This window comes from Pleurodeles waltl, chromosome 9 (genome assembly GCF_031143425.1).
Source record: "Pleurodeles waltl isolate 20211129_DDA chromosome 9, aPleWal1.hap1.20221129, whole genome shotgun sequence".
Classification (NCBI taxonomy): domain Eukaryota; kingdom Metazoa; phylum Chordata; class Amphibia; order Caudata; family Salamandridae; genus Pleurodeles; species Pleurodeles waltl.
Window position 1 is genome coordinate 33,959,595 of NC_090448.1, and position 15,345 is coordinate 33,974,939.

Consider the following 15,345-nt stretch of genomic DNA (forward strand, 5'->3'; position numbering starts at 1 on the left):
TCTCTCTGATGTCCTGGATCAGACTACAGCTAAGAGGCATGTCTGTGTGTCTTCACATCCCCCGGGCCATTCCCCAAAAACATGAATTGGAAAAAAAGGGAAGAGGAGAAAGCAGAATCTGACACAAAGAGAAGTTTAGAAATCCTATCTGGGGAGTGTAAACAACAGAGAAAGTAGACAAGAAAACTTACAATGAGGTATAATACACCAGGTGAGAGAGAGTGTAAATGACAGGGAAGGAAAGCTTACAATGAGGTATAATGCACCAGGTGAGACAGAGTGTCAACAACAGAGAAAAGAAGCATGAGTGTAGTCTGCTAATCAGTGCAGCACATTCATTCACCCTGAAACAGCCAGCTTGTCTTCAGTTTCTGCTGCCCTTTTCCAGTCCATCTGCAGTAACCTCTGGTCTACTTCTCTGCTATGTACCTCGTTCACTCATCACATCCTCGCACTCACCTGGCGAATCCCTGCGGCAGCTCCCCGAGCCCGTACAGAGGGTAAAGGTAAGGGCTCTTGATGTACTTGGACAACGACTCACTGTAGAGTTTGATGCGCTGGATGGTCTCCAGACAGGGTCTATCCAGGAACCTGGAACACAACAATCATATCAAGGAGGAGTTTCTGGTCCACTTCAAACATACTGTTCCTTGTGGACAAATTCTTACTTCATAGAGTTATAGTCTTTGAAACCTTTTGTAACAAAGCACCCCATCTACACCATTCCACACCTTTCTTCTTTCTCTAGTTAAAAGCTTAAGGAGTAATGAACACTTTTAATACTAAAGTTTTAACATAGTTTTATGTTTTTTTTATTCGTTGGTGCGTACTACTAGAATCACTCGAACTCCAAGGCCAATATTTAAAATAATGATGATGTTGCTAACATTTTAATAACAGTTATGGTACGTCAAATAATACAGACATCATTCTCATAATTATTGGTATTAATATTATAACTCCTATTGTAAAATAATAACATTATTTTTATTTCTAATGCTGCAATCCCTATTATAAACCATGGAAGTTAGTAATATAGTAATAATAAGACCAAAAACACTAAGACTAAACTGTCTGAGTATTGTTAATGATCTTATCACATTGTTGGCAATGTAAATTGGACTTAAGATAATTATACCTTGTACACAAATATAAACAAGAAGAGCGATGAAACAACAATAATAATAACAATAACTGTATCAGTAACACTAATAGTGTTAATAATAACGCAATGCAATATTAATGTTTAGAAATAGAAGGCATAATGACCAATTGTTATTAATAGCATAATATTAATTATTATTATTTTCATCAACAGCAAGAACTAGCACTTGTATTAGTAATAATGACAATAACAACAATAATAATAATTAACAATAATAACAATAATAATAATAATAGTGAAATTATTATTGTTGTTACTGTTATTATTATTGCTGTTGTTATTATTTGAATCATTATGCCTTTTAGTTTCTCAGCATTAATATTGCATGGCTTACTACTACTACTATTATTAATAATAATAATAATAATATATGATAGTGAACCCAATAATAATAATAATGATAATAACTATAAGTATTAATAATATTTCTAAGCCTAAAATCCACTAGGTTGAAGGGAATACTTTTGAAAAGAGTAGCACAGATTCGGAAGTAGTTTGCACATATGGTATGGTTAAGGGTTTAGGGATCTAGTAAGGGAAAGTGATAAGGTTAAAGTTAGGGATACGGTTTCCACCAGGTTTAGGAGTCAGATTAGGGTTAGAGTTAAGGAGAACGCAATGGTGAGGAAATCTGTGCGGATTAGTGCTAGACTTGTTAGGGTCAGAAGAAGGGTCGGTTATGGGCTAGTGCAAGGTTCAGCTGGTGTGAAATGCAAACTTTTACTGAAAGGGGTGAATGATGGAGTTACTACTACAGGAGAGTGGTGCGTTGGGGTGGCGGCTACTTCACAGTGCGGTGGGTACTTTATACAGCAGCATTTAATATTAGAACATAGAATGGAATTGAACTGTTAACTTCCAGATTTTCATAGACGACATTCAATTTCTCACAACCTTTTCCTACTATTTATAATGTTTGAATAACTATTCAAATGTTCAAATTTGATCTTTCAACTTAGCTTTTCTGATAAAGTTCTGATGCCTTGTAGCGCTGTGGATAACGTGATATGATCGTCCAGATGATGCTACTCATTGTTGTTGAAAGGTGTTTGTCTTTGTACATCAGGTTCTCTTTCCTAAATATGTTTAACTGTTTTAAAAAACTCTTCTTCTGTTCTCCACCTGAAATACTGCATATGTGGGTTTGTTAGAGTAGGCTTTGTCTCAATACTAAGGGTAAGCAAATCTGCATACTTTTTTCATTGTGTACGGCACAGAACTACCACTAAAAGTGCTTAATTTACAGGTGGTAGACCAGTGGCTGTATGCCAGAATATTGAGCAAAATATGTCACTGCAAATTAAATCTAGAAACCTCCTCACTGGCAGTGAGCTTAGTCTGTTTGGCTGATTCATGGTGTGTAGAATACTAAAAATATTGTCACCCTGCCTGCGGGTGTGCATGATCCTGACCTCTGAGTAGCTTGCATGCTCCTGACTTCTGAGACATTTCCATGCTCCTGACTTCTGAGATGTTTGTATACCCCTGACCTCTAAGACATCTGCATGCTTCTGACCTCTGAGACGTTTGCATACTCCGGCTCTCTTAGACGTTTGTATGATCCTGACCTCTGAATAGTTTGCATGCCTCTAACTTCTGAGATGCTTACATGATCCTGAGTCTTGATACGTTTGCATGGTCATGAGTTTGAGATGGTTGCGTGCTCCTGACCTCTGAGACATTTGCATGCTCCTGTCCTTTGAGATGTTTGCATGCTCTTGACTTCTGAGGTATTTGCATGTGCCTGACCTCTGAAATGTTTACATGCACTTAATCTCTGAGACGTTTGCATGGTCCTGACCTCTGAGACGTTTGCATGATCCTGATCTCAGAGAAGTTTGCATGATCCTGATCTCTGCGACATTTGCATATCCTGACCTCTGAGATGTTTGTATGCTCTTGATCTTTAAAGCCATTTGCATGATCCTCACTTCTGAGACGTGTGCGTGATCCTGACTGAGTAACATGAGGCTGTTTAACATAGCGTTTTGTAAATGTCTGCAGTTTAAGCATGTTGGTTCATTCTAAGGATTTGCACAGGCACCCAACTTTTAGGAGACTCATAAATATCCTCAATACTATACATGGCAATCTACACAAATAATACATTTCTATACCTATTCCTACTGCCATGTGGTTATCTACCAACATACACCCCCCATAGATGATGTAGATATTAGCACGTGCAATCTTTCATTCTCTATCTGGAAAGCATTCTTTCCGGTGGAAAATGTATTCCGCTAACTCCTTATGTAATATGTCATGCTGCATACACCACCAAATGTATGGGAGACACAAGCATTTTCCTGCACCAATCTCCACTTAATCACTCAACTCCCTTTTCAGTGCTTTCTGATTAGAGGTAAAACTGTCAAACGTGCAGGTTTCTCCAGTCATAAGAATACTCCACAGTCAAAACCACAAATTATGACACTGCAAATAAGGCCATGAAGTCTGCCACATTAAAGAAAATCTTTGGCACATCTAAGTGACCGGAATGTTTTTTTTAAATTGGCCACCCTTATTGTATAGATCAGAAGTTAGCAGTAAGATGGTCTCGTTTTATAGACCTCATGAGGATGAAAACGAGTGGATTTGTGGAATTCGAACGCGTGGCCACGCAGTCAAGCACAGATCTTACCGGTGGATGCATTATTCTGGTGAGCCGTCAGAACCATCATCACTTTAAAACTTTGCATCGTCCATAAGACATAGGATGAATTAAGCTTACCTAGGGCTATCTCTTCAAGAAAGACTTCAGACCCAAAGCATTCCAGACACAAGCATGACATTTAAACTGAAGCTAGAGCCCCCAAGTGCCAGAGGGCCTGAGTCACACAATCAGGTTCAGCTAGGGCATACACCTGCACATGGTTGTACATCACTCCTGTTTACCTAAATTACAAAATCTTCCAAGTTACACTGGTGTAAATGATCCAGGATGTAGTAAAGGAGGGTGAAGTAATGCTAATCACTAAAAAAGCTGACTGGTTCATCGTTTCTTAATAGCACATGTGCCTTGTCTGCACATTGTATGGAGCTTGCCCAATTCACAAAAACCCTGACATTTACTCCTGTACATTTCCTTTTAAATTTGTAGCAAATTTCTCAATGCTGTTTGAGTGTGAGTGAATGTCTTTTTGGGCACCAAATGCTTTTCAATTTCATTTGCAATTTCAGTTTTGTTTCTTGAATGTCAAATTTGTACGCACTATGCCTGACCCAAGGGAATCGAGAGAAAATTTAAATGCCCCTCCACTTAGAACAAAAGCTCTGATGGCACCAAGCACGTGATGCAAGTAAGCCCGAACCTCCATAGAAGAGCTCCCTTGTCACTTCCATCCAGGCATCTACCCATCATCATTTCATCCTTCATCTAACTGGTGATATCCACATCCTGACATCCATTCATTCATTCATTCACTCATCACTGAATCATTCACCATTCCATCCATCCATTAACCATTCCATCTATCCATGCATTCACATATCCATCATCTATGTAAGCATCCATTCATACATCCACCCACCCATCCATCCATCATTTGACATACCCATCCATCATTAACGCCTTTCAGCCATCAATTGCTGCTTTTGTCCACCCGTCCATCACCCAGTCATCCTCTCAGATTTCTAATTATTCTGCCATCCTTTCACCCACCCATTCATCCTCTCAGATTTCCAGTTAAACCACCATTCTTCCACCCACCCATCTACGCATCCTTTCACTCACTCATCCACCCAGTCATGCATTTTCTCATTGAGTTATCCACACATCTTTTAACCCACTCCTCCACGCATTCTTTCTCCTAATCACCTGTCCTTTCACACATTTGACGTTTGCACGCTCATCTATCCATCCATCCTTTCACTCTCTTATGCATCCACTCGTCTATATTTCTCTCCATTTTTTAGTAATGCACCTTTCTTTCTAGCTGCTGAAGCGGGGGTTCACTTAGTCCTAGGCCTGACCCCTTCTCCCACGCGGTCTCTAGGAATGCCCTTTGAGGTAATTTAAGTTGAAAAGGGTGACTCGTAAAAGTGCAAAGACAATGCGCACACATGTCCATGCGTTGTACTTGCACTAGTGCATGGCGTGCAGGTCAGTATAGCCACTTCAGCACAGTATCAGTGTCTTCTAATATCACAAACACACAAAGGTAGGGTCTGGGCAGGGGCGGCTCCTCCATTAGGGTGGAGGAGCGTTGCCGGCCCCCGCCAGCAGCTGCAAAACCTTTTTAGGAAAAGGATAATAAACCTTGTTTATTTTTGTTTTCTTGAAAAGCGGCGGGGCATTGGGAGTGACAAGCACTGGAGGTGAGTGCACAGAGCACATGTGTGTTTGGCCGCCCGTCTCTGCCAGGCAAACACACATGCACAGTAGGCTCTCTCCAGCCCAGCAACACAGTTGCTGGGCTGGACACAGTTGCTTGGCTGGAGAGAGCCTGCATAGTTCCCAGTCTGCCTGCGAGCGCCATGACTGGGTGCTCCTAGCCAATCCCTGTTGCTGCTCTGAGCAGCGTCAGGATTGGCCGCAGGGCAGGCTGGGAGCCTGGGCTTGCAGCTGGAGCTACAAGGGACAGAGGAGCGGTGGCAACAAAGAGGTGTGTTTCTTTTTTTTTAATTAAACATCTCCCTCCTGTTCTCCCGCCCTGATCCCCCCACGTGTGCCACACCCGCCCTGCCCCTTTAAATAGCAGCAAGCCGCGACTGGATCTGGGTCGTCCATCCACCTACTCTTCAGTCCTGTAGAGAGCCAGAGCATGGCCAGTGAAATCGATGACATCCGGTCCTAGATCGAACTTCCGGTACACCTCCCTCATCGTCATGCGCTTGGGATCGATATCCTGGTGGGTCCTGGGGTCCTGCTCTTCAAAGTTCACCACAAAGAGCAGGAACTTGCGGAATCGACGTTTTTCAAAAATGCCCATTAGATCTGGAAGAAAAGAATAAAATGATTCTCACACCCAGCAGGGCTTTTCAATCAGAGAAATGCAAACATTAAGGGCCAGATTTATAAGGCCTTAGTGCCACCTTTTGGTCAATAACAGGGGCAGCTTCCCCGCTATTGCAGAGGAGCGTCGCCCCCCAGCCAGCAGCAGCAAACCCTTAAAAAAATAATAATAATAAACAATGTTTATTATCGTTTTATTTTTAAAGGTGCAGGGCCATGAGATATGACCGGCAGGGAGGGGGAGTGGTGTGCGCTCCCCCTCAATGTGCATGTATGCAGCACACATAGAAAGAGCAAAAGCCCATGAACGATCGATTATGCGCAGGAAGGTGTCCCTTCCTGCAAACAATCATTCAAAAATGACGATTTGCTACTTATATGCATTTTGAAGCACACATAGAAGTGCCAAATCACCATTGTAGATTGTTTATGTGCAGGAAGAGACACCTTCCTGCACATGAAAAATCATTTCCTTCAATGCAGACACCTTTGCACTATGGTGCAAGCAGGGCCGGCTTTCGGGTGGTGCAAGCAGTGCAGCAGCACCGGGTGCTAACCTGGATTGGAGGGCGCTGACCTCTGGGGGGCGCTGTGTTTAGCAAGACTTACGAAACTTGCAATTTAAAAGCACCTGCTGAAAAGTTCCATGTGCGATCAGCCTTCAGGAAACAATTAAAACGTCAAGATACCGCTTGTGGTTAATGTTCCTGCTAGGGAGAGAGAAATAAGTTTTGTCTAGCAGCAGCTTTGACTCGCCATAAAGTAGTATACACTGTTAATATGCCTGCTGCAAAGAAGAGAACTATATTTTCTGTAGATAGCTGAGTGGATTAGTAAAGCCAGTCTTTATAAGTGATTTAAAACAAATGAATGTGTGTGAATGGGGGTCTATAGAGAGATGAGGGTGGTAGTGAGTGAATCCAAGAAGGTGGTCATATGGTGCGGGGGCACCAAAAAAGACTGCCGCACAGGGCGCCACCACAGCTAAAGCCGGCCGTTGGTGCAAGGATGCCTGCGTTGTCGCTTGCAGCTATATTTAGCACCGGTGCAGGGGGAAACATAGGGGTGCACCGTATTTTAGCAAATATGGTGCATCCCTGCATTTTGGCGCAGCACTGCGCTGCCTATTTTGGTGCAGCCCTGTGCCACGCCACTTTTTATGAAATCTTGTCCTAAGAGTTAAACGGTATAGAGCCTTAAGTGCTAAGTTATTGCACTTAGTGTATTTGTGCTTTAGACACACAGCGATACAGAGGGGCATATTTACAAGCCCCTAGCACCTTCCTGCATCACATTAGCATCATTTTCTTTTACGATAATGTGGCGTTAAGAAGTCTTTTTTGCTGCTTCGTATTTTCAAAGTGGCTCAATGCTCGCATTGCACCACTTTGCACCCCCTTGCGCCACATTGTGCCTCTGCCAGGCATAATGTATGCAAGGGGGGGGTGTTCCAGCACTAGGAGGTCTGCAAAAATGGTGCAGTGAACTCTACAAAGTTTCATTGCACCATTTTTGGCGTCATTTTTAACGCCTGCTTAAATCAGGCATTAAAATGACGCTCCCATAGAAACGTATAGGCCTTCCATGAACTTTGTTTCAATGGCATCAACAGGGAAAGAGCACAACAAGCACAGAGGGTTCATTGCTGAATATTTTGATGGAACTACTGTGTCTAGCACTTCCTAATTTCTGTTATTTATGCCATCAGTTATACTATTTTGGTCGGGCTTCCTAGATCCTACCACTTTTCTGATGACTGGGGCTTCCTTTCGGATGACAAGTAGCTGTCTCCAGTATTTCTCTCTTTCTCTCATTCCCTTCAAACATATTCTCTTCAAGGTGTATATCAGTCTGTTTCTCATTCATGTCAGTATTAGAGCTTAGGAGAAGTTGAGGATTCACTTTGGATTGCTCTGCTTATCCTCGTAGCTTGACACATTTCCTTGCACCAACAGCACAAAGTACCTGCTAAAGGAGAAACCTATAGGTGAAATTGTGAAGTGGGCTGTTGGGTTAAATAGAGAGACACACGGTCTATACTGACAACACCTGTAATATATTGAAAAAAAACTGCCAGGTGTTGTTGTCGCCTAAACACTCAGGTTGTGTTGTGTGTTAAGCCCTAGTAGGTAGCATATTAAGCCGGTGCACAGAGTTGTGTCATTTTGTTTGTTGCTATAGTATTTTAAAATTGTATTTGTTATAACTAGTATTTTCCCACACATTACTTCATAATAGTATGTCTTCATAAAAGTTTATTCAGAGTAACATATCCCAAGTTGTTGAGCTTAGGATATGGTATCAGATGGAAAGACAAGACAGATGCAAGCCTTGGATAACTAGGATGTCTATTACAGCTCAGGTTTTATCTCAGTGCAGCAAGGAAACTAATTCAAAGGGTCACTGCTGAAATTTTCCTCTTTGCACTTATCAACAGCAACAACGGATAAACCATTTCTTACTAATGCCACATATCACCAACTTGACCCATTATTGATACATAAATTATGGCTTCCAATCCAGGTACAACCTATTTCTTACTTCTTCTTTTTATATGTTTATCATTGGCTCATATCTCTTTGTGTGCAAATAAGATTAACAAAACAGAATTTTTTTTGTAAGAGAAAACATGACTACTTACCAGAAGCCAGAGCATCTGCCTCTGTTGAAGGCACCTTATGAATTTTTCCAGATTTGTATACGAAACTCCCTTCAACCACTTTAAAATCCAAGTATCGTGTAACTTCTGTGTAAAGCAGCATCTTCACTAACTGACCTTGAAGGAAGCAAACAAGGTGGGATGGCATGGAAGAGAAACACACTTTTTATTTCAAAAGAGGAAAAATATTTAAAGTGGAGTAATACATTTATTTTCTTTGCTTGAAGGTAAGATGAGATAAAATAAAAATAACACATCTAACAAGCATTATTTGATAATTAATGTTTTTTAAAAGTCCGGTACATAAATAAACTAACAAGAAAATTGAGTGCATTATGCAGCAGTCTTTGACCACCTTGGACCACAATTGTTTTCATCATATTGGCATGTTGCCAATTGTCAACCAAAGAAACTACATATTGGTTGTAGTCGTTTCATGCTCTAGATTCCTATGGGTATGGCCACAAAAGATTGTGAGTGCTCTCATGGTCATAAAAGGCTTGTAGTGCCTAGTAGTTATGGGAGTGGTGCATACATTTCATATGAAGAACAATCTGGTGTTTGTCACTTCATTTGTTGGTGCCATGTCTGATCTGGTAGTACGCATTCTATTCTCACATCCATTCCATCCAGAATCAAATGCAATTGTTGTGTGAACCAACGGTATGCTTAAACAAGCCTTGACTTTGAGGGTCTTGGACAAGGAAAGTTGTTATACCACAATATATATCAGTAACTTGCGGCAGTGCAAACCATAATGTCACACCATACAAACTTATACATGACAAAAAAAATTCCTGACTTGCTGCTTCCAGGAAAGGCAGATATGCAAAGTGATTCACTGAGCACACATGTGAATATGATGCAAAATATCCTAAATTTGAGAGGAAAACTTGCTAACAAGAAGCTAAAGGTGTTGACAGGTATCTCCTGCATGTAGGAGAACCAGTCCACGAATGGATTCCTTAAAAGTACCGTTGGGGCCATGAAACAGACTACCTGTTCCAGCTCTTGGGATAGAAACTGTCATGATCATGGATAAGCATAAGAAGAATACAGAGGTGGGCTCAAAGGCTGTAATAAAAGGAAATTGAATCACTGCAAAAGTTCTTAACACAATTCTATTGCAGGCATTTATTTGCCTTGATGCCTAATCCAGGATGGTGGTTGCTGTGGACAAGAACGCCACAAAGTGAAACTAAATCTAAAACTAAATATTATGAGACTTGGAAATCTCATTTTATGAGATTTTGTTGTAGCAGTCATCTTGAATGTTCAGTATAAAAGGAGAAAACAAAGTGAATCAAATTGCTTCCCAGACTTTCCACCGAGTCTTGAAAAGTGTGGAGATTTGGAACAACACTTTATTCTTCATGTTGCCTTTGGTGTCTGCTTCTCTTGCCACCACTAATGGTTTTGGGAGTCGGTGGGAAGGTCTGGTTTTACACACCACTGCCTTTTCTTGAACTTCAATAATCTCTTGCAAGGATTTGCATGTGACTCTATTCACTCTATTGAATGACCATTGTAAACTGGGAATTATAGCATTTGAAAACAAAGAAAGAGCTTTCAGCTCATTGTGTGAAATTTACTGAGTTGTGAGTGCTGTTAAGTCACCTCCTGAAATACTGTGGCATTTCATTTGTTTTTTCAAGTGAGTGTTACAAATAGGATGAGATCTTTAACACATATTTCATTACTCTCTCTTTATAGAGGCTGTCAGCATAAATATTGACCACTGGGGAATGTTTTGTTTATAAAAACACTTACATATTTTAAGAAATGTAAGGACAGTAGCTGAGAATGAGGTGTTTGTACACAAGGTAGTAGTTTGCTTTGCTTTTAAATAAAATGATATTAGAATCTAGCTTATAAAAGTAGTAAAAAAAAAAACGGATGTTTCATTTCCTTTTGTAGACCAGAACATAGAAGTTGTGCTTACAAAAGTCTGTCTGATGTGAAGAAAGCCATGTACTTGCTATTTTTGTCTCTTAGCCCACTCCCCATTCCCTTTGGGTATTTGTGATCCACACTGAATTCATGTGGGTCTGGAGTGAGTCTGGAGAGAGTTTTGGGGGAGCTGGGTCAAGCCTCTGTGTATTTATGGTACCTCCACAGAACAAAGACTTCTGGTAAGTCCCGAGAGTCCATGACAGAAACACTAGCTATGTAATGCTTCTTCATTGCCTGGTGCTAAGAAATCACAATGTTGTCAATTGAGCACATTTAGAAGCATCTGATTCCTTTTAGCATCCCCCCCTGCACTCCACCAATGACAAAGTGCCTCCAGATTAGCTCAATACATTCTGTGCTTGTTCTGGAGTTATCCCATGAAGCAATCAGCCAAACTGAGATAGGCCATTGAGTCTCCAGCTTTACACCAGACAAACTCAACCAAACCTGATTTCGTGCGACAAGCGACTTAAATATCGGCACTTGCTTCAACATGGACTGAATCCACAGCACCACTGGACTCTCCAACAGGGAAAGGTTCAATTCTTTTGCAAGAAATTGTGATATAAAAAGATGATCCAAAGCTCGAAGAAGTTAAAGTTTTTCTTTTTCCATCTCTTTTGGCAAGGTCTGAAGCTTTAGAATGCAATTTAGAGGGATGGTCACCTGTTGCTTGGGCCATATTATGTACATTCCATCACCATGGCAAGGAGCTATCATGCTGTAAAATTACTGCTTAGCCATTACTTGGACCATTAACTTGTGGTTAAATGAGGTTTCAATAATACAAAGACTTAAAAAAAAAAAAAAAAAAGCATATCTGTTGTGACAAACCTTTCAACCATTAACAGGACCATTAACTTGGTGGCATTTTGGGAGAGAGGGTTCTATATCAGGTTCTGAGGCCACAAATAGTGGTCCAAATACCACATGAACTGCCCATTTCATTGGACGACATTATCATTCCAAGTACTCTCACAAGTCTGTGGGACGTCAAAGCAGTCAAACAGCTCCTAGATGATCTTAGTACCTATGCTTCATTAGACAATGAAGATCCGTATCTCAGCGTGGAAACTTACAAAGAGATGTTTTATTTTCATCTCTATGAACATCACTACATTCATCAGTCAAACAGTCAATGTTCAGTGGGAACACAGTAAGATTTTCTTTTGACTAACTGCTCAAAGGATGTCCAGTAACAAATAAGCTATGTTGACATCGATAGAAGATCATATTCATCTGCATATTTTTATTTGCAAAATACTTAATAATTGTTAATATCTTAGGTTACAAGACAAAAAAAACAAAGAATGGCCAAAACATTATTTAAAAAATATCATGGGGCCACAATAAGTTGTCAAAAAATAGATTGTAAGAATATCGCCTTTTTATAGACGTATAAACTTTTTAAAAATTGTTATATGTAATACTGTTTACCTTAATATATCTGTATGAAATATTGTTTTTATTAATTAGAGATATATTAGTTATATTATGCTGCTAGTTTTATTGTCATAATTGTTTTATATTATTGAGTATAGTTTGGAAGTTTTACTGTATACTTCACAATTATCTGAATATTTGGAACAACTGGGACTTTATTTCTTTCTTTCTGTAAAATACACAGAAATCACACTTTGACTTTACAAGTATCCTGGTGCTCAGGCCTGTATACAGACAGGATGTTTACAGATTGTATGCTGTTTACACTCGCCACAATCAGGGTCCAGTCCACAACTAGTATGGAAAATAGTTCACTGCAAGTCTAAGAGCATATAAAGATAACAGTTGAGGTATTAATGCTGTCCTCATTCTTTTATATTAGATGGCAGCTTTCAACACTGACTCTCATCCCTTTCTTCCACAAAGATTGACGGAGATGGTTATCTATGGTGAAGCGTTAAGTTGGGTTCAGTCTTTTCTGTGTAATAGATATCAAACAATAACAATGTCCCATTGTTCAGCTGGTAGTAAAAAGCTCCGGTTTGGCGATCCTCAGGGATCTTCCCTGACTCCTAGGCCCTGAGTTAAGAGGGCTAGCACCACCTTAGTATCATTTTTTATGCTAAGGAAGCGCTAAGGTGGCCTTTTCCCCACGCCATGTTTACAATGTGGCACAATGCATGCATTGCGCCACTTTGTAATCCTTTGCGCTGCATTATGCCTACTCCAGGCATAATGTATTGAAAAGGGGCGTTCCCCTATTAGGGGTGGCCAATAAAATGGAGCAAAGAAATCTAAGAGGTTTGTTTGCGTAATTTTTTTGGGCATTTTTAAACTCTGCTCAGAGCATGCGGCGTTAAAAGGGGGCTGTCTCCAGCAGGCCACCATCCCGTGAGTGCCCCTACTCGCAATGGGGTCGCAAACTGCGACCCACAGTAGGAAAGTACCATCTTGCCTGGCATGTTACCCCTATATTTCACTGTATATATGTTGTTTTAGTTGTATGTGTCACTGGGACCCTGCCAGCCAGGGCCCCAGTGCTCGTAAGTGTGTCCTGTATGTGTTACCTGTGTTATGACTAACTGTCTCACTGAGGCTCTGCTAACCAGAACCTCAGTGGTTATGCTCTCTCATTTCTTTCCAAATTGTCACTAACAGGCTGGTGACCAATTTCACCAATTTACATTGGCATACTGGAACACCCTTATAATTCCCTAGTATATGGTACTGAGGTACCCAGGGTATTGGGGTTCCAGGAGATCCCTATGGGCTGCAGCATTTCTTTTGCCACCCATAGGGAGCTCTGAGAATTCTTACACAGGCCTGCCACTGCAGCCTGAGTGAAATAACGTCCACGTTATTTCACAGCCATTTACCACTGCACTTAAGTAACTTATAAGTCACCTATATGTCTAACCTTTACCTGGTAAAGGTTGGGTGCTAAGTTCCTTAGTGTGTGGGCACATTGGCACTAGCCAAGGTGCCCCCACATTGTTCAGGGCAAATTCCCCGGACTTTGTGTGTGCGGGGACACCATTACACGCGTGCACTATACATATGTCACGATATATGTATAGCGTCACAATGGTAACTCCGAACATGGCCATGTAACATGTCTAAGATCATGGAATTGTCTCCCCAATGCCATTATGGCATTGGGGAGACAATTCCATGATCCCCCGAGTCTCTAGCACAGACCCTGGTACTGCCAAACTACCTTTCCCAGGGTTTCACTGCAGCTGCTGCTGCTGCCAACCCCTCAGACAGGTTTCTGCCCTCCTGGGGTCCAGCCAGGCTTGGCCCAGGAAGGCAGAACAAAGGACGTCCTCAGAGAGAGGGTGTTACACCCTCTCCCTTTGGAAAATGGTGTCAGGGCTAGGGAGGAGTAGCCTCCCCCAGCCTCTGGAAATGCTTTGATGGGCACAGATGGTGCCCATCTCTGCATAAGCCAGTCTACACCGGTTCAGGGATCCCCCAGCCCTGCTCTGGCATGAGACTGGACAAAGGAAAGGGGAGTGACCACTCCCCTGACCTGCACCTCCCCTGGGAGGTGCCCAGAGCTCCTCCAGTGTGCTCCAGCCCTTGCCATCTTGGAAACAGAGGTGCTGCTGGCACACTGGACTGCTCCGAGTGGCCAGGGCCAGCAGGTGACGTCAGAGACTCCTTCTGATAGGCTCTTACCTGTGTTGCTAGCCTATCCTCCTTCCTAGGTAGCCAAACCTCCTTTTCTGGCTATTTAGGGTCTCTGCTTTGGGGAATTCTTTAGATAACGAATGCAAGAGCTCATCAGAGTTCCTCTGCATCTCTCTCTTCACCTTCTGCCAAGGAATCGACCGCTGACTGCTCTGGAAGCCTGCAAAACTGCAACAAAGTAGCAAAGAGGACTACTGCAACCTTGTAACGCTGATCCGGCCGCCTTCTCGACTGTTTTCCTGGTGGTGCATGCTGTGGGGGTAGTCTGCCTCCTCTCTGCACTGGAAGCTCCGAAGAAATCTCCCGTGGGTTGACGGAATCTTCCCCCTGCAACCGCAGGCACCAAAAGACTGCATCACCGGTCCTCTGGGTCCCCTCTCAGCACAACGAGCGTGGTCCCTGGAACTCAGCAACTCTGTCCAAGTGACTCCCACAGTCCAGTGACTCTTCAGTCCAAGTTTGGTGGAGGTAAGTCCTTGCCTCCCCACGCTAGACTGCATTGCTGGGTACCGCGTGATTTACAGCTGCTCCGGCTCCTGTGCACTCTTCCAGGATTTCCTTTGTGCACAGCCAAGCCTGGGTCCCCGACACTCTAACCTGCAGTGCGTGACCTCCTGAGTTGTCCTCCGGCGTCATGGGACCTTCTTTTGTGACTTCGAGTGAGCTCCGGTTCACTCCTCTTCGTAGTGCCTGTTCCGGCACTTCTGCAGGTGCTGCTTGCTGCTGAATGGGCTCTTTGTCTTGCTGGATGCCCCCTCTGTCTCCTCACGCAATTGGCGACATCCTGGTCCCTTCTGGGCCACAGCAGCATCCAAAAATCCTAACCGTGACCCTTGCAGCTAGCAAGGCTTGTTTGTGGTCTTTCTGCACGGAAACACCTCTGCAAGCTTTTTCACGACGTGGGACATCCATCCTCTAAAGGGGAAGTTCCTAGTCCTCTTCGTTCTTGCAGAATCCACAGCTTCTACCATCTGGTGG

At 42.3% G+C, this 15,345-nt stretch overlaps 1 protein-coding gene across 1 annotated transcript in view; it reads right to left on the minus strand.

Moving 5' to 3' along the window:
• Positions 1–15,345, minus strand: part of LOC138258896 (rab GDP dissociation inhibitor beta-like) — a 134,960-nt gene that overhangs the window by 60,631 nt on the left and 58,984 nt on the right. The window contains exons 4-6 of the mRNA XM_069206209.1: positions 8,761–8,895; positions 5,903–6,101; positions 460–591 (exon numbers count right to left, since the gene is read on the minus strand). Coding sequence (XP_069062310.1) covers positions 460–591; positions 5,903–6,101; positions 8,761–8,895 — 466 coding nt within the window. The remainder of the gene's footprint in view (positions 1–459; positions 592–5,902; positions 6,102–8,760; positions 8,896–15,345) is intronic.